We start from the raw sequence: 27247 nt of genomic DNA on the forward strand, positions 1-27247 counted from the left end.
TGTCCTTTTATCTAAAGCATATAATTTTCCTTTATAAATTGGATGGCAACTGCCCAAAAAAAAAAAATCCACATTCTCCTTCTCCTTTTTCGCATGAATGGGCAAAGGATATTATCTAACAAATTCAGGTATTTATACGAAAATGTCATTATATATATTTCTTTGCTAGTCAAGGCCTACACAATATTTTCATGGTCGTAGAAAATATTTTCATAATTAATTCTCCTAAACAATGCCTAATGGCAAAAATGGGGAAAATATTTTCGCGCGGCTAATTTCTCGTAAAATAGACCCTTAGTTGCATCCGAAGCTAATCGCCAGGTTAATAGGGGATATAGAATCTCTTCTCTTTTCTTTTGTTTTTTTGTCTGGGGGCGTCAATACGAAATATAGAAGCATTTAGACGTTCGCAACTTACAAAATAGTATAGTGTGCCAAAAAGGGTTCTTTCGCAAATGATCAAATCATTTTGCTGTGTACAGGGAAGCCGACTTCAGCAGCGATGGAGTATCTCAAACTTCCGGGGCGCGAGAAATGAACCTATTGCTAGGACAAAATGCGCAAAGGGTCATAAATTTTACCCGGACTAGCAATCCAGACTCGGTTCTTAAGCCATTGGCAAAATGACCATATACTCAATGTCAAAAACTTTAAGACTCGGTCCTTCCCCGAGCCCTAATCAAGTATAAATGACAGACGCGTGCCGATGTAACTGCGAGCACGTCCTTCATATCAGCAGCAATCCTCTCTTCGTCCTTTCTCGCTTTCTCTCTGCAGCCAAGCCTCCTTTTCTGTTTCGTAAGGTAATGTGACCCCGATGAACCTATCTCTTTGCTTCTCACTAAGAGGACTGAAGAATCTTCTTATAATCCTGGAAAGTCCCATTGAAAGGCGCCACCCTGCCTTCGGAAACCACCCAGAGCTCATCCACGCTTCCAGATATTAGATGCTCATCATGACTAACCTGCAAATCAAGGCAAAAGGAGGTTGTTACTGTGAAAACGATCCACCGTTGGTCAAATTGAATGTTTTGGCAAGAAAGTCAATCTCACCATCAGAATTCCTCCTTGGAACAAGACCAGACCTTGAATGAGCGCCTCGACCGCATCCAAATCCTACAGTTGTGGATAGTAAAAAAGTAGAATCATACTCATCCATCCTTAGAAAAGAAACTAACAATTTAGAAAGAGAATTCTTTGGTAGTCACTGGTCATTAAAGCGGAACTTAAAAGTCAACATGTATAAACAGAAAAAGGTCCACATCTATTATATGCAGATCTCAATACCACCTATTGGCACAGATGTTGGAACTATTTGGTATTATAGATGACTGTAATACACACAGATCAGCCTAGTATAACTGTTCTATTCCAAGAACTTTACTATTAGGAACAGTTAGATTGGTTTCTGTTCCATTTTTAGTTAGATGTATGATGACAATTGCTCACTGATTGGTTCTACTGTATTTTCCATGTAGAGTCTGATTCCAAAAAGTTCAATTAGTGCAAGGACAATAACAAGCTAACTGAAAAGGTAATCAACGTCACAATCATGAGAGGGAAAAGGGTGGAGAAAGATGAATAAACTCACCAGATGATTGGACGGCTCATCAAGCAAAAGTATGTGAGGTTTCTTGAAAGTAATCTTGGCAAATGCGACTCTGCTTTTCTGACCACCTATTTACATGGTCAAAGCACAATGTTACAAAGTACACAGTACAATTCACATTACAAATTAATTTAACCCCTAATAGAGCTTCACAATGTTATACGAAAATCACTTCAACAAACAATTTACATTGCAACAGTAGCAGAGAGGGAGGAGATGTACCAGACAAGGTGTACATAGGTTGAAGCGCAAGATTTCCGGTTACACCAAAGGAACCTAAGTGAGCTCGAAGCTTTTGTTCAGGAACTCCCTGCGGGAAGAATGCCACATAGGAAGGTATTTTCAGATAAAATGACACAATGTACGACTAGCTCATATTCCGCAATGAAGTAAATCAAAACGACTGATACTTTAAAGAATTGAATGGATTTTCCCCCGAGGTCACTGCTGACCATGCAAACGCAGAGGCACGCACTATATCGTTACAATCTCAACCAAACAAGCATAAGTATATCAGCTAAAAGTTTCTAGCAAGCTGTAAGTAATAGTCCCTACCCCACCCAAGATCATGACCCAAATGGAAGGTGATTTAAGGAATATCAATGCTGTCATAAATTGGAGTTGTATTGAAAGCATAAATTGGAGTTGTATTGAAAGCTTAAGGCCATGAGCCAAATGGAAGGTGATTTAAGGAATATCAATGCTGTCATAAATTGGAGTTGTATTGAAAGCTTAAGGCCATGAGGTGCACCAGAATTTTATCCCAGATCGACCACTTAATGCTACGAAGGATCATTGTCAATAGAAAGAAAGTTGTTGATTCTAAAGAAAACCATAAATAAATAAAAAAACTGCATCCCCTTTCTTCACATTCACATCACAGCTTCCACATATATGATCATGATTACTCTCTCTGAAAGAAAAGGACCAAATGCTAAATGTTTCAGAAGCGTTTCTCCTTTCATGTGGAGAATTAAAGAAAGATCCCCCTCCAAGCCGTACATACGATTCCGACAACTTCAGTAGAAAGAGAGGCATTTACCTATTACAAAGATGGTGCTATTTGATTATTATTATTTTTGAAGTATCTTTTCTACTTTATTTACCGCGTTTCTTTAGAGTGGATGCTACAGAATGTTATTCTCAATGTTCTATTTTTTTTATTGTTTGAATATTTGGGAACTAAGACTATTCCAATGCTCCTTTTCGCCATGCCTAAACTGAACCAACCAGATAACAGCAAACACCGCCTTAAGAGAACTTTTTCCTTTAGAAATATCAATTTGAAATATGAATAAAAACATGAGAACTTACCGGAAAACAGTGCATCATGTATAGAAGTGGACTTGAGGACAGGTCTAGCCCATCAACATGGTGCTGACTAAAAACAGCGATGCGAACCTGTCGAAAATCATATTTAAGCCTAAAGAGTCAGTCCAAAGGGAGAAAAAGGCTCCACACTAGCAAAAATTGAAGTAACATTGTCAAGTACTCTTCTTAAGTCTGACATAATTGATGTGAACCAAATTAATAGTTACCATTCATAACTACGGATGACTTTCAGAAAGATATAGGTAAACAAGCAAAATTCTTGTACCATGCATGTCAGGAAAACAACAGTTACAATGTCCAGAGAATATCAAGAAGCTTGATCAGTAAAAATGAGACAATACACCTTCGCCGAACGGAAAACTGTCCCAGAACTTGGCTGTAGTTCCCCGCCAATTAGTTTGAGTATTGTTGACTTGCCAATGCCATTTGGCCCGACCACTGTATAACAGTCAACGCTCTTTAATTACTCAGAAGTCCAGAAAATGATAGATGCAGCATGACCTTAAGCACTACAGATAATACAGCAAATGTTTCTAAAAAAAGTGGGTTTCTGTTCCAAAGTCAAACTTCATACTTCCTAGAATGACATGCACTTGTTAATATAGTAGAATATATGAGAAAACACTATTGAAGCTTCATATTGGGTCACAACTTTTGTGAACAAAAATATCTGAAAAACTATTCAAACTGCAAATAAGTAAAATAAAGAGTTACCCCTCGAAAGTAAAATCATGCTTACTTGCAATACGACTGTCTAGATCTATGCCAAAGTTCAGATTCTTGAACAGTAGGGGTCCACCAGGATAACCAAATGATGCATCACTGCAACCAAGTACAAAACTGTGTAACGAAGAATCCAAGAAATCCTAGTATACACACCTCCAATCTTAGGAAGAGACACAAAGGGAAAGGGAGTGGCATCCAGCCCTCTAAGCAGACTAGAGGAATCGCATTCCATTAAAGGTTTCCATTAAACTTGACAAGTGGACATAAGAGATGGTGACAGAGAGCATAAGCTATAAGAATTCAAAACAACGTATCACAACTACCTGCAAAAGTTGATGTGGAATATCATGGTTGCAAATCATGTCGCATTACATCACCATATACCCCTAGAAGTAATAATTAACTTGGTATGTAGTTTTACATCAAAAGGAAAAATGTGGAGGGCGTCCCACTAGTTCGCCCTTCAACTTTTCAGCCTTTAACCATATTTAAGTTAATCCTTGCTCTTTCAATCAGCCTTCAACTTTAGTCAAGTTTGTAAGTCATCCACTAGCAAATAATATGATATCACTCCTGTAAACTCCAACTGCCTCACGAATTGGTTGGTCCTAAAAGAGTCATGGAGGGCACAATGAACATACCTTTTGGTACGAGTAGATAAAAGTATAGGCTTCGCCAAAACCGGCAATTAATATAAGTTATAATGACCATTAACTTGGGAGTTCAAATATAATGAGCCAAATTTGGATTACAGAGACACTTGAAGACAGAGCAGGGTTTTTCCATTTATACTAATTTGATTAAATGTGTATATAGTTTCTAGAACTTGAAACTCAACTTCTTAATGCATATTGGTTATCTACTTAAAGTAACTTATTGAGCATTTCTTCTTTCGTAGTTGGTACCTCTCCAATGGACTACATGCAGATACACTGGATGTGCATAGTAAAAGCCACACATTGTGGTTGTAAAATTGGAATCCTCAACACCAGGTCTGATAGACACATACTTAATTTAGTATTTTTCTTCCTCGATATCGACTAAATGAACAGACAAAATAAATATTCATTTATGTGACATCTTAACAAGATTTTGTAGAATCATGCACATTGCAAAACTTCAAAGCTAGTATGAGCTCGTAGATGATGACCAATAAGCTGTTGCAGTACAATCCGAACCTGAAACTGATTATCGGAGGGCCTGGCCTATCATCAGGTGTTGGAAATTCAAACTTGTAGCTGCAAACGAAGGACAGACAAAAATAGACGCAATTATTTAACTGTCAAAATTGATAGTAAAATTGACAAGTCATAAACAGAAAGATTGAGCATACTCAGGGTCATTAACGACTTCATCCACGTGGCCCATACGATCCAATGCCTGAAATTAAATGGGAATTTGATGGTATAGCATTGTGCATAAAAGCATCTAGATAAAGCTAAAACAATAAAAATTACGATAAGATTTTCTTTTGTTAACTCAAGAAAACTGTTGAATGAATGCTACCTTTTCATGAAGAATTTTAAATGAACTTGAACGAAATGCCACAGAATGCTGGACCCAGAAACCACTTAGGAGAAAGAGAGAGGAGCAGGGGGGTTCCAACATTTATAATTACCTTGATTCTTGACTGAACAAGCGAGGCCCTCTTCGCGTTATAGCGGAACTTGTCAATGAAGGCCTGGAATTTGCACTCATGCGTGTTAAAACGTAACTTATACTTTTCTTCTCAATGCAAATAGCAATTCATCACCAATTAATGGAAACTACAGGACAAAAGAAATGAGAATAATCTATCCAAAAAATGAACATTTGCAGACTTTTCCACAAAATGTCCTAACATGACAGCATATACCTAGCGTCATCTAAACTTGAAGAAAGAAATAGGCAACAGATCAACCTAAACTCTAAGCAGAATGCCAACCACAAAGGTTTTAACTTAACCAGACAGAATTTTTTTTTTCAACAAGCCATTTTCCGCCCTAAAAGACGAGTGATTGAGCATGCATTCAGGATAGTAGCTGATTGAGAGAGGCTTGACTCAACTGCGTAGTTACATAATGCATAAGTTATAAAAAGTATAGGACAAAAGGATTTTCCTTTTAGAAGCTTTAAGCAGCAATTGCAAACACAAGCCACCTAAAAACAGATGATGATTGCAGCACAATAGCGGAAAGGCAACAGAAAATGTAATTTCACCAACTAAAGAAACCAGGAACAAAGTTACCTGAAAAGAAAACATGAAGTGTATGGCATTATTATAAAACTGGTTGTAAGCATAAAGCACACCTGCATATGCGCTCTCGCTCGTTCACTAGACTCAAAAGCTTTCTGTTGGTTCTTAAGCTGTTCCACTCGTGTTCTCTCAAATGTGTCATAATCCCCTTTGTAAGTAGACAATTTTTGCCCTTGTAGATGTATAATATCAGTCACTACCTGAGAAAGTAAAATCACGTTAGAAGGAAATGTCAAGACAAATGTGACTACAGGAGTTGCCTATTCAATATTCCACTTCCAGAAACCAGATCCTAAGAAAATAAAGAAGGGGAGAAAAGAAAGCTGAAGAGTTCTTACAGTGTTCAAGAATTCCCTCGCATGAGAAACAACAATAAAAGTCTTCGGCCATTTAACAAGATAAGATTCCAGCCACAGAACAGCATGGAGATCAAGATGGTTCTACATAAAGAGATTGTACATAATCATTAATCATTTTATTTTATTGATAAAGCTCAAACATTGAAAGTGGTTAATCAGATACACACCGTAGGTTCATCAAGCAACAGTAAATCAGGCTCCACAAATAGTGCCCGAGCAAGTGCAATTCGCATTCTCCATCCACCAGAAAAAGTTTTTGTTGCTTTATGCTGCATCTCTGGAGAGAAACTGAGACCCTGGTAATTTTGTAGGTTTTAGAGAAGAATCAGTCCAATAAACAAAGTCCATGCAGAACACAAAGCGACCGCTGGATCATATCCACAAGTCGGCCAACATGCATAATCACATGAAGTATGTATATTTACTCCTGAATTTGTATTCACAATTTACACATGCATACACACAAAATACATATTAGTCAGTCCTCCCAAGAAAAAGTCATTTAGATGAACCCAATTTGCTCCCATTTCATGGACTAGATTGCTTTAGCAGATACCAAACTACCCTTATTAAAGATATTTCCAATAAAACAAGGACCAAGAGCACCAGGCAACATCAGAAGCGAGAAGTCTAAGCATGCAATCAGTTCCTAAGCAGCCCCACTTTGTCATTGGTACCAGTTGGCATGCTCGATGAGCACGGGCAAATTTATATAGCAAATGTCCACTTTCCCAAACCTTCCTCCTCAATTTCATTTTTAATCAATAAAGGAGCATTCTCATCCTATTTTCCAATTTTCGAAGGCAGTATATCAATCTCCTTCCTTATTTGTTCAAGCATCATTCACTCTGTTCAATACTCTTGTGAAAACCAAATCTGACTTCACCAATGATGCGGTAGGATGAACAAGAAAAGTCTTATGTGTAAACTGTGTAGTTTGTGAACCTACTGAACCAAAAAAAAAAAAAAATTTAAGACTCACCGCTAGAATGGAAGCTGCCCGAGCTTCTGCAGAATCAGCATCAATAAGCTCAAGCCTCTTGTATATTTCTTCGAGTCTTTGTCCAATTGCATCTGCATTTGGCCCCTTTAGATCCCCATTGCTCTTTCCACCGGCACTCAAAAGCTCCAGTTCTCTCTATTAAGAGAATCACATTAGCCAACAGATAAATTTCAGGAAAAGAGAAGAGAAAAAAGGGAAGGCGGGATATCTCAACAAGCAACATATCTCAACTTTCACATACCTGCTGGGAAATTAATCGAGCTTCTTCTTGCAAGAGCTGTGTCCTTTCAACATCAGTGTCAAGAACACATTGTAAGGCTGTGGTATCATCACCAGCCACTTCTTGCTCGACGTGTAATATCTGGCAATTTCGAGGAATACCCTCGATCGCATGCAGAGCCAAGTGCCTGAGGAAAGTTGTCTTTCCAGTACCGTTTCTCCCAATAAGGCCTGAAGATATGGTACAGAAGCAACCATCAAGTCTCAATCAGCACTAACCACAAATAAAGATTTATTCGACCATATAGCTTCCAAAGACATGATGTTTTCTCCTCTCTTTTCCTGTTTCTATATGTGGGACAGTAATTTCTATTTGAAAGGGAAAGCAAACTCACCATAATGCCTTCCAAAAGAAAGGGTTATGCAACCATCTACAATGAGATCACGACCACCCACAGACACATTAAAGTTTTCCAAATGGATGTCCCTGAAAGCTGGTCCAGTACTACCGTCATGATTTACAGAGACAACAGGCATTCCTGCTCTGACTGCTTCCATCTCTGCCACATGCATTTGGTATTCTGCCTGAAAAATCATCTAAAAGGAATTATTACAAGAATCATCAAAATGTTCCATCAGCTTTATGCATCTCAATCATCATGACACTTAAACCACAATTCACCAAGGTTACTAGGTGAGGGGCAGCAAAATCAAACACACCCAAGCTAGGCAGTCTAATCAGTAAATCAATGAAACACTACCTCTCTCTGCCGCTCCTCCTTCCTCTTTCTCCGCTCGATCTTCGCTCGATCACGCTCAGACAGAATGGGACCATCAAAGACCTCTTGTTTCTTCTTGGGGACCACCTCCTCATCCATTCCGTCATCCATTCTAAAAGGCGTCGCAAGGCTCCGAACTGTTGGCTTAGCTTTAACCAGACCATGCTTCCCAAATTTCTCAGTTAATTTGCTGCAGACCTATCACAAATTGTACAAGTGACAAGACAGAAGTGCAAGCTCATCATTACCTCATCGCCACCTCTCAAGAGTCAGGCAAAGAAAGCAAATTCCACATTCCCCAAACTCCAAAACATAAAACTCATCACAAACAACACCTCTCACTCAAATTGCCTTCGCCGCCGACACCAATATCGACATCTCGCGACCTAACAACATGATGCTTACACAAAATCGAACGGCACTACTTAGCATGAATCGATCGAAAAACAGCTCGTTGAGTGTCCGACTGTCGATTCACCACAATACAAATCGCAAGAAGAAAGGGACAAGAGAGCAGCCAAACTGAACGGCTCTGCGAATCCCGGAACTTACCAGGCGGCTTTCGTCGAAGTCAGAGACGCATTCGGCGCCGACGAGGAGCTCGCCGATGGCGTCGAAGGCGCCGTCGCCGTCGTCGCCGAAGTCGAAGTCCTCGTCGGCGAGGACGTTGACGATGTAGTCGACGATGGGCTGATCCACGTCCTGGAGCCTCGGGCCCAGCACGTCGTGCACGATCGAGCTCGCCACTTCAGCCATCCTTCGCGGTTTGCAGGGTTTTTCTGCGGAGGCTCGGGACCTTAAGAGAGCGCTTCGGCTTCGTCGGGTTGACGATGGCAGGCACTGGGGCTGATAAACAGCGCGTCGTATTGAGAAGCTCCGATGCTTCCTTCGGTGCCTGTGATGGCGCAGCCCAAACGACGAGTAGTTCCGGGATGGTTTAGGGTAGACGGGTCTGTCGGGTAAGTCGAAAATGGCCCGACCCAAATTAACATATCTAACCCATTTTGACCCGTATTCATGCAATTCCATACTTGACCCGATCCATATTACTAAAACACTTTCATATTTAACTAAATATATGAAAATTCATATCAAAGTGAGATGAAAGCGCGAAGTAAGCGAGCGCGAGAAAAAGTAAAAAGAGAGTCACATAGGTGGGTTGGGTCTAACGCTATCAAATAGGTTGGTCAGGTCGCATATAGATTGTGTTGAAAATAATCCAACTCAAATTGACCCATTTATATGCAATACAAACTGAGAGACCCATACTCAACCTGACCCATATACTAAAATACTTTTATATGTAATCCAACCTGTGATTATTTGTATTCGCCTAGTTGACCTACTTCAAGCTCTTCATATAATATTCTTCTTCCTCAATCTTCGGAGAATGCGGCGTGGTATTATTGTAGACTATAAGATGCTAAAAAATTGGCTTTAGACATTATATAGAATTTTCAATTTTTATATTGATTCATAATGAAAAGCAACAAATAACGTGGGGAAATTGAAATTTTAATTAAATGGAATGTAAGATATTGAAGAAGGTGATGACAATTCAATGCAAAAAAAAGAAGAAGAAAATGATTTATGCTGACCACGGATTACAATGTTAAGATTAGAATATTATATAAAATAACAATGCCAAATAAAACCAAGGAAAGATATACTCGAATAATTAACGGATGAAACTTGCAAGATTAATAAAAAAAATAATGGGCAAAAAAAAGAAGCCATCTTGATATTTTTAATAAAGGTGAAGTGAAACCCATCTTACAAGTCCATCAAGACTTCTCTAAACTTGAAACAATCCAGAGAGTCATTATAATGACTCAGCCCATAAAATATGAGTTAAAAAATGAGTTTATAATCCATATTTATAAATCGGGTTAGGTTTGAGTAAGTTATGGACCTATTTAGCACTCATATTATTTTGAGTTTTATCTTTCTAAGCTTATTTATGATTCATTTATTAAATATAATTAACCCATATAACAACTCAACCGATTAAATATGGGTTAAAAAGTGCACCTATTACCCATTTTGACAAGTCTAGTTTAGGGTGCGCACGCCACTTAGGTGCTTTGACGATCATGGGTGTGTTTTTGGTATGGTTTTGTCATAAAAAAAGACATAAATGATTTTTAAACTTTGACTCAAATACATAATATAATTTCTGAATTTTTAATTTGTTGAGAGTAGCCCCTCAATTATTGATAAATATTTAATGAAGTCTTTTTGTTTGCTCGCTGATACGGAAAAGGAAAAAAAATTGGGGTGGGAACATATTCATCATCATTCGATGACATGGATTATTATTTTCTAATTTGAGATAAATATCTTACTTATATAATCCATGCATAACTTTCTTTTTATCGTCCGATGTTCAAACTTAGCAGATTGGAGTCATATCAGCAAATTCCATTAACTTAAATTAACGGAAGTTGAACAAATTAAAAGTCCACGTACAACATTACATATTGGACTAAAATTCAAGAACAATTTATGTCATTTTTTCTTGTTCTGCAGCTACTCCAACTATGGCAATGGGTGAGTTTTGGCTTTTTGAAACATTTGTAAAAATCTCTTAAAAAACTTTATCTTTTCCCATTGTCATCAAATATTGTCCTAGAAATTTAATGCAAAAACTAATAACATTTTCTTTTTGTCTATCATATATCTAACTCTCCTCACTTTTTGACTTTTGCTCTGCCTCTTGCAGAGCGTGGGAGTCGAATTCCGCACTTATGATACTGACGTCCTCACCCCCAAATTCCTTTACCAGCAGGACCGCATGCCTATTGGCGAACTAATAACATTACTATATTAATTTCATAACCACAATGGTACTAAAATTAGAAACATATACAATAACAATCATTCAGTGAAAATGGTATATTACAAAAGTTTCGATAATAAAGGCATAAACGTCGGCAACAATCCTACGACAATATCACGAGTGTTTTTCGTCATTTTGATAACCACAACAATATGTTAACAGGCTGTTACCAAATAGCGTTTGCCAAACGCACTAATCATTCGTAATAACAGCACAACATCTTTAAATAATGTTTCGCAAAAGGCATATGCTTTGATACAACATACCTACAACACTGTTACGACTGTACCAAAGAGACTACGGTCAATTCAAGATAAGGTTTAAGACACGTGACTCGAAAATCACATCTTTACTTATTAATTGGGGACCAATACCAAAAATATACCTGAGATTTCACCTTGTGACAAAAAAACATACTTCTATTTTTTAAATTACAAGTTGCATGTCGCAGGCTAGCAAAATTATCCACCTATCAATAACTTTGCCACAACACTTTTCGAAAATACCCTCACCCCACTCCCACGCACGCCGCAACCACACGAGCACCCCTTCGCCCATCTCTCTCCCGTCTGCATCTCTCTTATCTCTTATGTCTCTCTCCTCGTCTAGTCTCCCTATCTCCTCCAAGCTCGAGCCCGCACTATGATTGCTCGGCGTGGCCATGGTCGCACCAAATCTGAGATCACGGTCATGGCTGCAAAAGCTCGAAACTCGGAACTTGAGGCCATGGCCCTTGAAGCTCGGATCTAGCAGCCGTGGCCCAAATCTACCATCTCACGGTGACGCAAGAGAGGGGAGTCAACTGTCGAGAAGGCCATGGCGGGACAGGAGGTAGACGGTGTGGTCGCACAATGGTTGTGGTGGAGGAGAGATGGGTCAGATTCGTGGAAGAGTTTGGTCGTTTCGACAACTTGATTTTCGCTTAGTACATAGATATCCGATACTAGCATATACAAAATGCTTATGCTAAGGTTTAGGGATCAATATTGGTTTGCCATTTTTTGCCATTGAAAGAGTTTTCTCCATAAGAAAAGATGACCCACTTTCGTATCATTTGGGCTTCACTGAGATTAGGTGAAAAATTCATCAACACCTTAATTTCTTAGATTGTTTCGTGCTTGCTCAACGCAAAGTGGAAGAAGGTTCCCCGAACATTCATCAAACGACCTTGTTTACTGAGGAAGTCAGATGCCAAGAAGCCTTTTCCCAAACTCTCATGGAAAACTCTTCGGCCCCCAAAAAAGAAGCTCATGCGAAACATTCAACCTTCTTTTCTTTACGGACCTTTCTTTTCTCAAGTCATTCATTAGAAAACAATGAACAATTGGTAAATATGTCACACATATATAAATTTGAGATTTTCGGTATCATAAAAAAAAATTTAAGAGTAAATATGCCATAATGGACATAATTTATATATTTTTTTGTGGCTTTTGCCATTTGTTTTTAGTCGTTCCAAGTATTTTTGGATAAATGTGAAAATTTAGGATTAGGAGAAAAACAAATTTGGAAGGAAAGTTCTATTTTTGTAAATATAGGGTAGCGATCTCCATTAATAAAATCTAGAAATATATATATAAGAAAAAATCTCTCTAGTAGAGTCCAAAGTCCACCGAGGAGGATCCGACGTGTCCACCCCGCAAAACCGAACCCGTCCAACGGTCCAGGACCCGGACCACCCCCTTCGATACGACACGACCCATCTCCATCTCCTCCCTATTTCATCTCCGACGTCGCCAATTCCCCTGCAAAATATTCCCCAAGCGCAACGCCTCCAGATTCCGCCCTCCCTCTCTCTCTCTCTCCTACTCCGCATCCATCTCCTCCAGCAATCGCCGTCGCGAGCCTCCGCCGGAAGGATTCCACCTCCCCGTCGCCGCCGTCCGGTTGGCGATTGTTCCTCGTTCCGGCGCCGGAAACTTTGCAGGCGAGGCGTTCGACGATGAGGCTGCTGAAGGTGGCGACGTGTAACTTGAACCAGTGGGCCATGGACTTCGACTGCAACGTGAAGAACATCAAGGAGTCGATCGCCGAAGCCAAGGGAGCCGGCGCGGTGATCAGGCTCGGCCCCGAGCTGGAGATTACCGGCTACGGCTGCGAGGACCACTTCCTGGAGCTGGATACCGTCGCTCACGCGTGAGTTTTTGCTTGCCTTGCATCCTCGTCGCTTCGATTTCGTGTCCTTATTGGGAGAATTACGCGGACGAGCGTTTCCTAGTCTGCAGCGAGTGATTGTTCTTGGATTTGAAGTAGATTGTGCCAGAGTGAGTAGCATCAGGTGGATTGATCTGGTCGAGTAGCGTTTTTCTAGTTTTTCGGAGGCCGCTAGGTCATGTTGTAGTTGGAGAGAGTGCTATGTGATTCAATGTATGTGTGGTAGCATCGAGAGAGCTGGTGCTCGGCTTAGTTGCATTGGATTGTGAGTTTCATTAAGTGGGGTTGGAGTTTACAGAGATTGAGGTGATGTATTGCCTTCTCGGATTGAATTTTGATTGCAATTGGTGGTCTTTTGGAAGTACAAGGATGGAATTATTTTCCAACAATTTCACTTCCCGGATTATATCATCTCTCGATTATTGTTGATGTTCGGATTGGTGCTCTTTCAGGTGGGAATGCTTGAAGGACCTTTTACTGGGCGACTGGACCGATGGAATATTATGCAGCTTCGGTATGCCTATCATTAAAGGATCAGAGCGCTACAACTGCCAAGTTCTTTGCATGAACAGAAAAATCATCATGATCCGCCCAAAAATGTGGCTTGCAAATGATGGAAATTACCGGGAACTTAGGTGGTTCACACCATGGAAGCAAAAAAACCAGCTTGATGACTTTCAGCTTCCCAGTGAAATTTCTGAGGCCGTGTCACAGAAAACAGTTCCTTTTGGATATGGATATATACAATTTTTGGACACGTGAGTTACAGATTTACTTGCCCTATTCGTGTCCTCTCTGTTATCGTATTAATCTTTCTATTTATCTCTACAACATATGTCTTCCTCTTTCAACTTTGCAAAGATTCTGGATGGTATGTTTGGTTTTTGTAATCTTCGGATGAAAAGGCCCTTAGACAATGGATGCCGTTGAGGTGTGCCGGCATTACATCTAAGTTGTACTATGCCACATTTGGAAGGGTAGAGATGCCGCTTGCAGTAAAATTGAGGTGTAATCCATTTTGTAATGGCTATCTGGCTAGCATCAAATCATTAAGATTATGAGTCATGTCTATATCTGTAAGGCTTGTGGGATAAATAGCATATCTCAAACTTATTGTCATATTCTTTGGGCTTTTCAAGCCTTTTCAGCTCATGCTCTTTAATTGAGAATTCCCGTACACTTTTGACAGGGCTGTTGCTGCTGAAGTTTGCGAGGAACTGTTCACTCCTTTGCCCCCTCACACGGAGCTTGCATTGAATGGAGTTGAAGTGTTTATGAATGCAAGTGGAAGTCACCATCAGCTTAGGAAGCTCGATGTCCGTCTTCACGCTTTTATAGGTGCAACTTATTATCGCGGTGGAGTTTACATGTACAGCAATCATCAAGGATGCGATGGTGGCCGCCTATATTATGGTACATAGCATGAATACAAACTGTGAATGACCACTGTCCTTTCTTTTCCTAATTCCCATCGTGCTTTTGATTGTTAAATACAGACAATTCCTTTATTTAGGTAGTTTTTCTTTTTTGTTGTTGTGATAATTAATCTTCGATTGAATCTGTTAGTATTGTCCATCAGATTTTAATGTTATTGATGTTGTTGCAATATCTTAATTCAGATGGATGTTCCTGTGTGATTGTAAATGGTGATATGGTTGCTCAAGGATCCCAGTTTTCCTTGAAGGATGTTGAGGTTGTAATTGCCGAAATCGATCTGGACGCGGTAGGCTGCGCTGCGACACTACTTTAATATTTATGTACAAACATTTTGTAGGAAGTGTCTGAATATTCAATTTACTCCACACACACACACGCTTTATAAGTTGCCGCATACACCATTCAATGTCAGGAATATGTACACAGTCTATGAACTTGACTCTGTGTGTGTGTGGGAGGGTGGGTGCTTTTTCTTTTTTTTTGCCCGGGGGGGGGGTTGTTGGAAGAGATAGTATTGCCTTTGATAGGCTAGTAGATTTGGTTTAAGGTGTTATTTTAGAAACCTGTAGTATTTTAGACAAGATCTTTGATTTTAATTATGGAATAGTGCCTTGTATATTACACTGAAATGATTGACCATATGAAAGACACTTAATGGAAAGAACACTTTAAAAGGTGAGAGCTGTGATTTCTGACTAGAAGACATGATCTCTGGCCTTCTTCTTGTTAGTTGATTATAATTTGTGTTGTAGTCGGCAAATGCACGAGTCCAGAAATAGAAGAATCTAATGGATTTTGCGCCATTGATGTTTTGATTTTATATGCTGTAACAAAAAAATTCTTTTAATAATAAGGAAAAAAAGTTATTCACTGATATCCTGATTAATTGATGTTCACTTTTGAATGGATTTGATAGATTCCTCAACTTGTGAGATTGATGGCAGGTTGCTAGTTTTAGAGGATCTATTAGTAGTTTCCAAGAGCAAGCAAGTGCTAAGACTAAAGTACCATCAGTAGCAGCGCCTTACAATCTTTGTCAATCATTCCATCTTCGGATGTGCCTTTCAGGTCCACTAAAGGTGAGTTCTCTTTAAGAAATGCTTGTGCACATGATTTGCTCACATAGACCTGGCCTTTAAGCTCATATTTCTTCGAATGATTGCTAGGAAAGGTCCAGATCGATCTGAACATGAAACTCTTTCTTGTATAGAAACACACCATCCTCAATTTGACTTAATGAGAAATGGAAAAGGGGGAAGGATTTTGCAATATCTGAATATAAGAGGCCTTGTTATAAAACATTTGTATTCTCATAATAATGTGGAGCTCATCTTGCTTGGCCGAATTAGGTTGACAGGTCGTTCGTTTGGCTTATTTAAAAGCTTGATTGTAAGGTTAAGTGATTTGGCGACAAAAATAATTATTTTCTTTTTAACTGTATACCTAATGGATCTTGTTTTCCTTCAATAACTTCATTTAAATCTTGCAGAGTAATTGTTTCTTGCTAGTACCAGATAAAGAGTTTAATATGTTCAATTTCTGTCTGCAGCATTAATTAAATATCTGACTCATAATGAAATTGCATACTGTATATAGATCAAGTATCATTCTCCTGAGGAGGAAATAGCCTTGGGACCTGGTTGCTGGCTCTGGGATTATCTAAGGAGAAGTGGAGCCTCTGGTTTTTTGCTTCCTCTCTCAGGTGGTGCGGACAGCTCGTCTGTAGCTGCCATAGTTGGCTGCATGTGCCAACTTGTTGTAAAAGGTCAAGTTTAAACAGAGACCTTACTCTGCACAGATCCAACGTGCCCTTCATAATTTTTTTTTTCTTTTCTGAGATCTTCATTGTCCATTTCAGATTTGGGTTGTTTCATATTATCAGTGGGTAGTATTGAATGCAGAGTTCCTACATGTATAGATATTGAGTTGGTGGTTTTCAGCTATCTTTGTGGACAGACAGGATTTGGGGCATTAACACTTCTGCACTAGAAACTTCAAATTAGCCTTTTTTATCTATCCCATAGCAGTTGCTACAAGATAGGACATAATGGCATAAGAATGGATCCATGTAGCCTGGTTCACTTTCTAAGTATAGATCTAGAGTTGATGGTTCTCAGTTATCTTCATAGACAGATAGGATGTGGGGCATTAGCACTACTGCATTAGAAACTTCAAATTAGCTTGTTTTAGACTGTCGCATGGCATTTGGTACAAGACAGGGCAAAATGGTGTAAGAATGGATCCATATAGCTGGGTCCACCTGGTTGGAAAAGCTTGGTGGTCTTTGTCGACTGTGGGAGCCTGCCACCTTCTATTTCTGACTTTTTCAGGATGGGAGTCATTAGCCAGAGTCATTTAAGTACCTAGTGGATAGACAAATGCAGAGCAATCTAGTAATTTGGTTGGAGTGACTAATCCTCTTGGCTGAGCCCTCTGGTCATTTGGTGCTCTATCCTATTTCACAAGCCCGCACACCACCAGACAGTCTTGACAGTGTAAACTTCTTGATGGTCGCAGAAATTGCAAATGGTGATGAAGAAGTGAAAGCTGATGCAATACGCATTGGACGGTATGCTGATGGACAATTCCCCACTGACAGCAAAGAATTTGCAAAGAGGATATTTTACACGGTTTATATGGGAACTGAAAACAGGTAAACTTCTGCTAACTAAAATTCTTGTTTCATATGAAGCTCCTTGATCAGTATGTGCTTCGGTCTGCACTCAATAAAGAAAAAAAGACGAACAAAATAGAAGCTTGTTTTTTCTCTTTAGAAATCATGAATAATCTGAAGAAAATCGATCTCATGCCTTAGATGCTTTTTGTGTTATGAGTTTACTGTTCTGAATTTGGTTGGGTATATGTTCTAGCTTTCCTTGTAGTAGCATTTGAGCAGATTTTGGAGCAGTCTTTTCACAAACTTATTGGCATATGTATTCCTTCTTATTGTCAGCTAATGAGATTGTTCTGTTCATTGGTCAGTTATGCTGTCCACATTTCCTATAATGCTAAGTACCTTGGCCTTACCTGAAATTACAAGTTTTCGATAGCATGAGCAAAGATGCAATCATCAGACATGAGAATTGACTGAAGGTAATGGATAGACAAATTGAACATTAGGGTGCATGTCTGCTCCCAATTGAGGTCCAATTCCTTGTGAAATCTTGCTTTCTCATGGTACCGGCCATCAAAAGGGAAAAGAAAGTTACTTGAGACTGATGAACATCGAGGGGGGCCAAGTCATTTGGCAGGTTTGGACAGACGTTAATACCGGATTCTCCGACACAAATTAATACCTGATTCTTTGTGAAGCCTCTCTTGACACTGATGATCACCAAAGAGGAACAAGTCATTTAATAAAGTAATGAAGATTTATTAAGGAAATAGTAAAAGTCATTTAGAATAAGGCCATCCTGATCTTTAGGAGAGATTGACTGCTTTGTGTGCCAAAAAAGAGAATTATGGGAGACGTGGTGATGACTCATTGACCGTGGTTCTCATTAGTGCTAATTGGATCTTTTGACTGAAAGACCATCTTATGCGATTGTTTGCTATGTGCATTCTGAAATTAATTTAGTTCATTAACAGGGTTTGTTTCTCTCAGTTCAGAAGCCACAAGATCACGGGCAAAGCTGTTGGCAGATGAGATCGGTGCCTGGCATCTCGATGTTTGTATAGATAATGTTGTTTCTGCACTTCTCTCTTTGTTTGAAAAGCTTACTGGAAAGAGACCACGCTATAAGGTAAAGTGGCTTCATAAGATAATGTGCGCAAGTCTCCTAATAAAAGCAGAAAAAGTTTGTTCAGCCTGGATGCCAATTCAAAAAACTCTTTTCAAATTTTCTCACATTCTGATTTTCTTTTGAAGGTTGATGGGGGATCAAATGCTGAGAACCTAGGGTTGCAGAACATTCAAGCACGAATCAGAATGGTCCTGGCATTTATGTTGGCATCACTCTTGCCCTGGGTGCACAACAAGTCGGGGTTCTATCTTGTTTTGGGTAGCTCCAATGTGGATGAAGGATTGCGTGGTTACCTGACGAAGGTTTATTATAACAATACCTCCTCTTCTTTTCAGCATTAGCTTTGTATACATTTACACATGAGATATGTAGATAAAAGTATATATAATTGCACAACCGTACTTAGTACTTACAGTCATAGGCCAATGTACAATTTAAGCTAGAGCATTCGGACATCTAAGATCTAATGAGGATGTTCCTGGATGTACATGTGTCTGCGTATATATGCAAGGATTCTGGTAGGTGGGTGTGTTTGTACAGCCATGAGTGATTGCATGTGTGCGTTTTCATTGAAAGCATCTTTTTATACTTGTATCATCATACTTGGTCCATAGTGACAATCTTCATATGGTAACTCGTCTCTTTTGCAGTATGATTGTAGCTCCGCAGATATTAATCCAATTGGAAGTATTAGCAAGCAGGATCTCCGGTCATTTTTGCGATGGGCTGCCAACCATCTTGGTTACTCATCCTTGGCAGAGGTTGAAGCAGCTCCTCCTACTGCTGAACTGGAGCCTATACGTTCTAACTATAGCCAGGTCCTCCTTCAAAGTAGCATGAATAATTTTAAGTTTGTGGTCAAGTTATTAAATAAATTTCACACATCTCACTCCCTGCCATATTGTTAATGTTTTATTGGCTTCAGATATGTCATCATGATTTAAACATACGATATAGCATTCGTAAACCAAAACTGCAAAATGTATTGAGATGTCTTAATTGTCTTGATAATCTTCCTTTTTAAGGCACTTACCATTCCTAAACTTTCTTATTTTGCCGGCCAAGTTAGGATTGAAGTAAATGAAGACATGCAATTCATTTGTTGAGTCATATTTTCTTACTTGTACGCAGCTGGATGAAGTCGATATGGGTATGACCTATGAGGAACTATCCGTCTACGGAAGATTGCGGAAAATTTTCCGCTGCGGTCCAGTTTCAATGTTTCAGGTTTGTTCTGAACTCTAGTGCTCCTTTTTAGTCGAATTTGAGGAGGTTGACGACATTTCAGACCAAATATATGTGACAAATCATAATACCGAGGACATATTACTTAGAATCTTAACCAATAGATATTTATGGATCTTGATTCAAGTGCCTTCTGTGATGTTTCCTACTTGAGGACTCATGGTTTCTGCACAATGTCGCTTGTTGCAGAACCTCTGCTATAGATGGGGCACGAAATTAACTCCTGCGGAGGTGGCTGAGAAAGTGAAGCATTTCTTCAAGTACTATTCCATTAATAGACACAAAATGACCGTTCTGACACCTTCCTATCATGCAGAGGTATGTTGCTTTAGAGAGCAAGTTCCTTATCTAACACTCTTTCAAGGAAGTTTATTCTCGAATAAAACGCTCAACTTTTCTGGTTTTGCTGCAGAGTTACTCCCCCGAAGATAACAGGTTCGATCTCCGCCAGTTTCTCTACAACGTGAGGTGGCCATTCCAATTCCGCAAGATCGACGAACTTGTGCAGAAGTTGGATGGCGACGAGATTGCGATCAAAGAATCGGCCGCAGGTACGTCGGATGGAGAGGGGATGGGAGTTGTAGCAGCAGGCTCAGGGGATCCTAAAGCCGGTGTTTAACTCTGACGAAGATGCATACGGCACAATTACCAAAGGAGGCATGGGATTCCGACTCCCGTGTTTCAAAAAATGACAAAACAATAACAAGAATTGATTACAATAGAATTCTTCAATCCTTGTCGTATATGTCACAATGTACATTCCATTTCCAAACTGTCATAAGAGCCTGTAACTACTCTTTACTTTGAGCATTGCTCTACATTCTTTTGATTTGTTTCAGCAGCAAATACAAGAACTGCCCACGAGCGCATTTAAGGGAAAGACAATGAGTAAGATGAGTAGATAAAGACTAATCAAAATGGTGACCAGCCTTGTGGTCCTCGGTCGTCCATATAGGGGTGAGCATGATTTAAGAATAGAAACTGGAACCTAAGAACCTGATCGGTGGAACCTGTAGGTTTTAGGTTTCAAGGTACGCAAGGTAGGTTTCAGGTTTCAAAAATTGTGAAACCTGTTTCGATGGATAAGTTCCTGGTTCTAGGTAGGTGGAACTTGGAAGCTGAAACTTGAAACCTTAAACAAATTTTTTGTGTTTTTTCTTGGTCTATGTATTCGCATGATCCTGTGTGTTCCATGACATTAGATTATGAGTGTATAATATGAAATCACTAGTTTGAGCTTTCATTTTATGACTTATTAATGTTTCATATTCTTCGTGTATCTAAATATAAGTTGCGATTAGTGGATCGTAGCAGCAAGTGATGGTCACTACAATTATTCAATTAAAAATATAGGTGGAACCTAGGTAGATTCTGAAAAGGTCGGTTCTAGGTTTTAAGGTATGTAGGATAAGTTCCAAGTTTCAAAAAATGAAGAACTTGTTCCTATGGGTAAGTTTTTGGAACCTGTACGAAACCTAAAACCGCTCACCCATAATCTCATAAGACTCTATTGCCAATGTGCGAGTTTGCCCAAGAATGCCCGACGCATCATTACTCGATTCTTATACTGTCTGCCTTTTCCTTGGGATTGTGGTTCTCGTTTGTATGTCTTCATTTTATATTCTATCAAACTCCGGCTAAGCAGCTCCTTATTTATGTAGGAGCTATAAACGTTTTAATTTTATTTATTTGTTGTGATGTTCATGAATGGTTCAGAATATTACAAAGAATTGAACCTTTGGACCGTTGGAGATGGGATTACTTCGTTGGTTTGTACAAATATTTTGGCTTCACCATGACTACTATCTTGGTTAGGGATTACCTGGACTACAAAGTCAAACCAGATTATAGAGCTAGAATAGCATTTAAAGTCACCGCAGCCGATTAGGCAAACATCTTTCGTCGGTCGAGTCCACTTTACGAGTTGCGTTCTTGACGAGATCAACTAATCCACACGCGCGCGCGCGCACCCGCTATCGGTCACACCACAGCCCACGTTGGTTAGTTCTGAGCTGGACCGTCAACGACTGCGAATAGTGAATTGAGCTTTACGTTTCCGCTTTCAAGCATGAAAGACTAGAGGCGAACGCAAGGATGGTGACCAAAATCTGGGAAATAGTTTTTCAGATAAGTAGAATTACAAGTACTTGAAAAGAAGAAGAAAAGTGATCTAATAAAATGTATCATCATATCCCGAAAGAACCAAGCGAAGGGGAACCATTGATCCCGAGTATTCCATGTCACAAAAATTTAACACCCGAGTCTTCCCTAGTCTAAACCTAATCGTCCGTTCTCTCTCCCGCCTTTCTTGGCATAAGCTCTCGATCGAACCGAAAACGGTTTAGAGCTCGTCGTGCGAATCATCGTCATCTTCAGAAGACTCTCCACCGCCTGGGGCTCCGCCTGACCTCTGGTAGACGGCAGTGATGATTGGATTGCACACAGCCTCGACCTCCTTGAGCTTCTCCTCGTAGTCTTCTTTCTCGGCGGACTGGTTGTCGTCGAGCCACTCGAGGGCCTCCTTGGTGGCGGTCTCGATCTTCTCCTTCTCGTCGGCCTCGAGTTTGTCGGCGAGCTTGTCCTTGTCGTTGATCTGGTTCTTCATGTTGTAGACGTAAGTCTCGAGGCTGTTCCTAGCGTCGATCCTCTCCTTCACCTTCTTGTCTTCCTCTGCGAATTCCTCAGCTTCCCTGACCATCCGGTCAATCTCCTCCTGGCTGAGACGACCCTTGTCGTTCGTGATGGTGATCTTCTCAGATTTACCCGTGCCCTTGTCCTCAGCCTTGACATTCAGGATACCATTGGCATCAACCTCGAATGTAACTTCGATTTGAGGGGTTCCTCTGTTCGATATAAGAATGGTATGAGTTTTACTACCAGCTAGCAGTTAAAAAAAGCAATTTTGATGATGGAATAACCAAATGTTAGAAAGGTGTTAGACAGATAGAACACAAACCTTGGAGCTGGGGGAATTCCAGACAAGTCGAATTTTCCCAAATTCCTACAATCCTTAGTGAGACTCCTTTCGCCTTCAAACACCTGTTACAGCACCGAAGCAACCCGACTAAGTTTCATTCCTTCTAACATAATAACTCCATCTTCCAGAAAGGAAAAAAAGAAGAAGAGGAGGAGTATGGTACCTGAATGGATACGGTGGTCTGCTGGTCCTGGTAAGTAGTGAAAACTTGTGATTTCTTAGTAGGGATGACTGTGTTTCTAGGAATCAACTTGGTCATCACCCCACCAACAGTCTCGATACCAAGAGTCAAGGGAGCGACATCCAAGAGAAGGATATCTGCATCGAGTATTGCCTTATGTCAGTAAGTAGTCTAGTAAATCATCTCTCACGACCAAGCCTAAGAAATTGAAATCATCTGAAAAAACAAGCATTCAAGCATGTGTGCGTGAAGCTGTGCATACCTTTGGTTTCTTCACCACCCTCTCCGCTCAAGATACTTCCTTGCACTGCTGCACCAAAAGCAACAGCCTCATCTGGATTCACACCCTTGTTGGGCTCCTTCCCATCAAAGTAGTCCTTAAGAAGTTGTTGAACCTTAGGAATCCTGGTACTTCCACCAACAAGAACAATCTCGTCGATCTGGTTCTTCTCCAAACCAGCATCTTCCATAGCTTTCTTCACAGGTCCCATTGTCTTCCTGAACAAATCGTTGTTCAACTCCTCGAACCTTGCCCTGGTCAATGGCTCAGAGAAGTCCGTGCCGTCAAAGAGCGATTCAATTTCCACTCTGACCTGATGCTGGCTGCTCAGAGCTCTCTTGGCACGCTCAGCTTCCCTCCTAAGTTTACCAAGAGCTCTGTTGTCCTTGCTGATATCCTTGCCATGCTTCTTCTTGATCAATTTAATGAAGTACTCCATGATTCTCTGATCGAAATCCTCACCTGCAAAAAAGCACATAATTAGTAAACAAACATGTTATTTATGCAATACATTAAAGTCAGTCCACTCAGTTAAAAGTATATATCCTCACCTCCCAAGTGGGTATCACCATTTGTGGCAAGAACCTCAAAGACACCATTATCAATTGTCAGGATGCTGACGTCGAATGTTCCACCACCGAGGTCAAACACAAGGATATTCTTCTCACCACCTTTCTTGTCCAAGCCGTACGCGATGGCAGCAGCAGTGGGTTCATTGATAATTCTAGCAACATTAAGTCCAGCAATCACACCAGCGTCCTTGGTAGCTTGCCTCTGGGCATCATTGAAGTAGGCTGCATATTGACGAAAGTGTCACAACAGTCAAGACAACCAAAATGATTGACAAGTTTATCCACATTGAAAGGAAAGTGAACTGAAGATCAGTTGATAGTTACACACCTGGAACAGTGACAACGGCATCCTTGATCTTCTTTCCAAGGAATGCTTCAGCTGTTTCCTTCATCTTAGTCAAAACCATAGCACTGATCTCTTCAGGGCTGAAAACCTTGGTCTCACCATCCTTGATCTTGACCTGAATGTAAGGCTTACCGTCCTTGTTAACAATCTTGTACGGAACTAGCTTCATGTCCCTCTGAACTTCTTTGTCCTCAAACCTGTCAAATAATGGTCTCACTTAGCATCATATCCCACAAAATCCAGAAACAAAGACATGACAATAGAAGGACGCATACTTTCTTCCAATAAGTCTCTTGACATCAAAGACCGTCCTTTCGGCGTTAACAGCTGCCTGGTTCTTAGCAGCCTCACCGATCAATCTCTCACTGTCGGTGAAAGCGACCCATGATGGAGTGATACGGTTTCCTTGGTCATTCGCTATAATTTCAACATGACCATTCTTGTAGACACCAACACAAGAGTAGGTTGTGCCGAGATCAATGCCAATAACTGTACCCAATTTCGTGGCTTCCTCTTTCGCAATGGAAATTGCAAACAGACATCCTGTAACCAAGAATAGACACATTATTGCCTCTGCAAAATGCCCAAAGTCCTTCACAGTAATTCGACAGAAGCAACTTCCAATCTTATGGGAGCATCAAGTAGCATTATCATCATGCAACACATAGCGCCTAGACTAAAAGTGGATGGCAAACATAAAAGGAAAACCACACTAACATGGCAAATCAACATGCAACTAAAATCACACAGAATGAATACGTATATGTAAATCAAGCAAACACGCAAGACCAAGTCAACAAGATAGTTAAGCTAGGCGACAGCCATCTACTCCAACCAAAGGCAAAAAAAGCTTGCCACTTAAAGCTAACCGGTGCGAGGCAGCCGAAAGAATCGGTACAATGATCCGACACGGCCTATCCGAATTCCCGAGCTAGTCGACAACAAAGAGAAAATTCCAACATTCCTCGCCTCTCTCTACCCCGCTTGCCTTCAAAATCCGAGAATCGAGCAGTTTCGCAAGTTCAATGGTCCCCCAAGCAAATACATGATGCAAGCGCATAGATAGAGATCATTCAAAGTCATCCATCTCATGTTCGCCATAACACTACTTACACCGACATCGAACAAATCAAACCTATCGCAAGACTGATCAAACCAAACGATCGCCAAAAGAAAAGGCGTCGCAAGCCGATGCAGCAGATCCCGAAACACTCGAATCGACCAGATCTACCGCGCTACAGCGATCAAGCAACACTCCGAAAACACTCGCCAAAACAACACACTAAACCAGCATCTTCGACCGACGAGCGACTGAGATCTACGAGCGAGAGCACGGATCGTTCGGAGGCGAAATCTTACCGAAGAGCAGGATCGACAGCACGACGAACGAACCGCGAGCTCTCCACGAGCCAGCCATGGCGTCTGCAACTCGCTCTCTCTCCCTCTGTTCCTTCTCGGAGCTTGAATCCGATGACAATGGAGGTTCCGCGAGATGCGAACGGATGGGCTACGGAGAGAGCTCTCCGGATTTTGCTTATATAGGGAGCGAAATCCCGTCTGCTGCAAGGTGCAGCGTCAGAACATGTCATCGGCGATGACGTGGACCAATGGCGTTGCGGGGGTGGGGTGGCCGAGCCAATGGCGTTGGCCCCTGGCGTTGGGAGGTTCCTGGCCGTTGGATGTGATGGAGATCTTACGCGTCGAGATCACGTTGGGTTTTAGTCAAACCCGTGGAAAGTGTATCTGAGTTTTCGAATTTTTCAAATAACTAAAAACTCGATCTTTTTTGAAAAGAAAAAACGAAAGGCAAAAATAAAAGTAAAAATTATAAAAGGAGTGCGCGAAGGAAAATCAAATTAGACTTTCAAACCAAACGGCTGAAAATATTTAATATCGTTCGGTTCATTTTTAGATTTCTAGCAAACACGTGAAAATATTGTCACTTCCTACATTTTTCAGAAATGTTACATTTTTTGCGAAACAAACGAGGCCTTAATTTAATAAAAAAATTATTTGTATTGCATGAAAGTGTTTTAGCATTTCCAATTTCTTTTTCTCTTCGAATTTGCAAAAAATGGGTAATTTGATCTTTTCAAAGTAAGAAATTTATCTTGAGATGGGAAATTTGTATTTTGAAAATTTGAGGTATATTCTTAGTTATTGGGTGAAAAATGGAACTTATTCTTTATATTTCCCTATATTTTTTCCAAGGACATAAAGTGGCTGAACCTCAACCAAAGAAAAAAGAGGATAATGATACAAATAGTTCATAAACTTTTATTCAATGTGCAATGTGGTCCATAAATTTTTAATTTGTTAAATGTGATCCCTCAACTTTAGCCCAATATGTAATGTCGTCTCTATATTTTTAATTTGTTCAAAGTGGTCATGGATTTTTTATACATGTTTAAGTTCGTCCTTAAACTATATTAAAATATTCAATGCTATACTTTCATTAATTCAAGTTTAGGGACCTCATTGAACATTTTCATATAGTCCGTATACTAACTTGAACATATATTAAAAGTTTATGAACCACATTAAATAAATTGAAAGTTCAAGGATGATATTGCACATCAAGCTAAAGTTCATGGACCACATCAAATAAATTAGAAGTTCACGAATCATATTGCATATTAAGTGAAAGTTCAAGGATCATTTGTGTCATTTTTTCAAGAAAAAAAATCATCTTTCAACGCTCCATTACAAATGGAGATATAATGTGGATTTACCAACATGGGAATTGCTACTACCGCCTAAACGATCATCTTCTTTACATAACTTCTTAGTTTCACCACCATGTCGTTCATAATACTGTCACCGTTTTACCATCGCAACCTTGACACATTATCACCTTAGCCATTAACCACTTTTGTCATCAATGACGTTGTCACCGACATCTAGTACATCAGTACTAGAGTCCATTAACCATTCTACTATAGTAAATTTTTAATACCTTGTGGACACTTTTACACTTATGCACATCTTTTAATCGCGCATTAAAATATTAAGTAGGTCTTTATTAACTAAGCGAGAATATTAATGTGGATTGATGTATTCAGTTTGTGTGAATATTTAATTATCAATATTTTAGGAATATGTCACTTTCTTAGAACTCTTTGTAACGGATCTTAAAAGCTATATGTAATTAGTTATGGTATGTATTTTTAGGTAGAGCGCCGGTTTTAAAACTCCAAGAACTGCTTGTACT

The 27247-nt window shown here is 40.0% G+C and overlaps 3 protein-coding genes across 3 annotated transcripts; 1 reads left to right on the forward strand and 2 right to left on the reverse strand.

Moving 5' to 3' along the window:
* Nucleotides 1–427: 427 nt before the first annotated feature.
* Nucleotides 428–9159, reverse strand: LOC115661737 (ABC transporter F family member 3). Its single transcript, XM_030583939.2, is given in 19 exon segments — nt 428–844; nt 847–964; nt 1053–1115; nt 1591–1676; nt 1831–1918; nt 2923–3009; nt 3284–3378; nt 3680–3762; nt 4845–4904; nt 5000–5046; nt 5285–5347; nt 5956–6102; nt 6241–6342; nt 6429–6557; nt 7244–7399; nt 7506–7714; nt 7879–8068; nt 8245–8460; nt 8815–9159. Coding segments are annotated over 19 exon segments (2337 nt in total). The 5' UTR covers nt 9019–9159; the 3' UTR covers nt 428–650.
* Nucleotides 9160–13002: 3843 nt separating this feature from the next.
* LOC115661735 (glutamine-dependent NAD(+) synthetase) lies at nt 13003–20333 on the forward strand. The gene is made up of 13 exons (XM_030583937.2): nt 13003–13237; nt 13708–14013; nt 14445–14668; nt 14875–14978; nt 15637–15771; nt 16289–16457; nt 17210–17345; nt 18297–18435; nt 18561–18737; nt 19086–19253; nt 19567–19662; nt 19870–19998; nt 20093–20333. The coding sequence occupies exons 1-13, from the start codon at nt 13044–13046 to the stop codon at nt 20297–20299; spliced, it is 2184 nt and encodes a 727-aa protein (XP_030439797.1). The 5' UTR covers nt 13003–13043; the 3' UTR covers nt 20300–20333.
* Nucleotides 20334–21778: 1445 nt separating this feature from the next.
* On the reverse strand, nt 21779–25533 carry LOC115661736 (luminal-binding protein 5). The gene is made up of 8 exons (XM_056317866.1): nt 25396–25533; nt 24312–24579; nt 24019–24233; nt 23670–23912; nt 23101–23580; nt 22821–22975; nt 22637–22719; nt 21779–22523 (listed from the first exon to the last, which is right to left on the reverse strand). The coding sequence occupies exons 1-8, from the start codon at nt 25451–25453 to the stop codon at nt 22022–22024; spliced, it is 2004 nt and encodes a 667-aa protein (XP_056173841.1). The 5' UTR covers nt 25454–25533; the 3' UTR covers nt 21779–22021.
* Nucleotides 25534–27247: the final 1714 nt, after the last annotated feature.

Source organism: Syzygium oleosum, unplaced genomic scaffold (assembly GCF_021117445.2).
Source record: "Syzygium oleosum isolate NSW1041296 unplaced genomic scaffold, Sole_v2.1 Sole_v2.14, whole genome shotgun sequence".
NCBI lineage: Eukaryota > Viridiplantae > Streptophyta > Magnoliopsida > Myrtales > Myrtaceae > Syzygium > Syzygium oleosum.